The 1,215-nt window shown below is 43.8% G+C and overlaps 1 protein-coding gene across 1 annotated transcript; it reads right to left on the reverse strand.

The window, feature by feature from the left end:
- Positions 1–235: 235 nt before the first annotated feature.
- On the reverse strand, positions 236–915 carry LOC129749756 (pupal cuticle protein Edg-84A-like). Its single transcript, XM_055744826.1, has 2 exons — positions 904–915; positions 236–839 (listed from the first exon to the last, which is right to left on the reverse strand). The coding sequence occupies exons 1-2, from the start codon at positions 913–915 to the stop codon at positions 267–269; spliced, it is 585 nt and encodes a 194-aa protein (XP_055600801.1). The 3' UTR covers positions 236–266.
- Between the last annotated feature and the right edge of the window lie 300 nt (positions 916–1,215).

Consider the following 1,215-nt stretch of genomic DNA (forward strand, 5'->3'; position numbering starts at 1 on the left):
AAGGAACAACTATTTCATCCTTCAAACGAAAATAAGTTCTAAGATGGAATATGAATGTAAAATATAAAAATAATATGAGATTTTAAAATCTGAAATGTTGAATAAGAATCGAAGACAAACTGAATCAATTCTTGTTTTTACTTTCTTTCAAATGTTCAAGAATAAAAATGGAATAATGAAACACACTTGCTAATATTTCAACATAATCCTAATTGTCCTATTTATTTGATAACGGTTCAACAACAACATTCGTTAAGAGTCCTAGTTTAGTATTGATAGCTGACTTTGCCGCTCTTGAAGCTGGTTTGCGAGTGCGATTTGTGGTTGTCATGATGATGGCTCTCGACGACGACTGGCTTGACGACATGGTGGACCTGTGGGATCACAACATGATGGTGTTCCGGCTCGTGGTGGTGCAGCTCAACATGGTGCACTGGGGTCACGTGGTGGACTGGAGTCACGTGGTGTACCTGGACGGCTGGCTGAACGTGGTGGACGGCCACAACTGGCTTGATGAGCTTGACGATCTTCTTGGGGGCCTCAACGACGTGGTGTCCCTTGACTGGTTCCCGGTGCACATTGGCAATGAATCCGGTGTGCTTGTCCGAGGAGTAATCCACCACACGACGGTATCCATCGGCATCGATCAGAGTGTACTGGCCAACGACTTTGTCTCCGTGACGTTCCTCCTGCTGGCTCTTGATGTCTCCGGTGTGATCGTCGTGGACGGAGTAAGCGAATTTGTACTCAGCTGGGCCATGATGCTCATCTTCATGATGCTCGTGATGATGCAGGCTCTGGGCAGCTGCGGCACCTACCAGGGCAACAACTAGAAGGAACTGGAGAAAATTTACGAGTTATTATTACACAGGAAAGTTCTTCACCAACCCGAAATGTTCTTACTTTGAAAGCCATTTTGAGCTGTTAGTTGAATTCTTGAGTTCTACTGCTAAGAGTGTTGGACGAATGATATGGATTGTGTAATTTGTGCTCCAATTTATACAACCGATCAGTTTCCGTTACATTCTGCTAATTTGATAACTACTTCCTCGGACAAGGTTTACAGGTCAACTTTTTTTTCTCTGTGATTCTTCTAACGGACGCACTTTATCGATAGTATCACCAACCTCCTATTGGTAAGTTTTGTTTCGGCTACCGAGCAGCTGCCACCGAAAGTGGAAACCTGGTATTAACGATATTTCTTATTTGCCGCAC

The sequence above is a fragment of the Uranotaenia lowii genome, chromosome 2 (genome assembly GCF_029784155.1).
Source record: "Uranotaenia lowii strain MFRU-FL chromosome 2, ASM2978415v1, whole genome shotgun sequence".
NCBI classification, from domain to species: Eukaryota; Metazoa; Arthropoda; class Insecta; order Diptera; family Culicidae; genus Uranotaenia; species Uranotaenia lowii.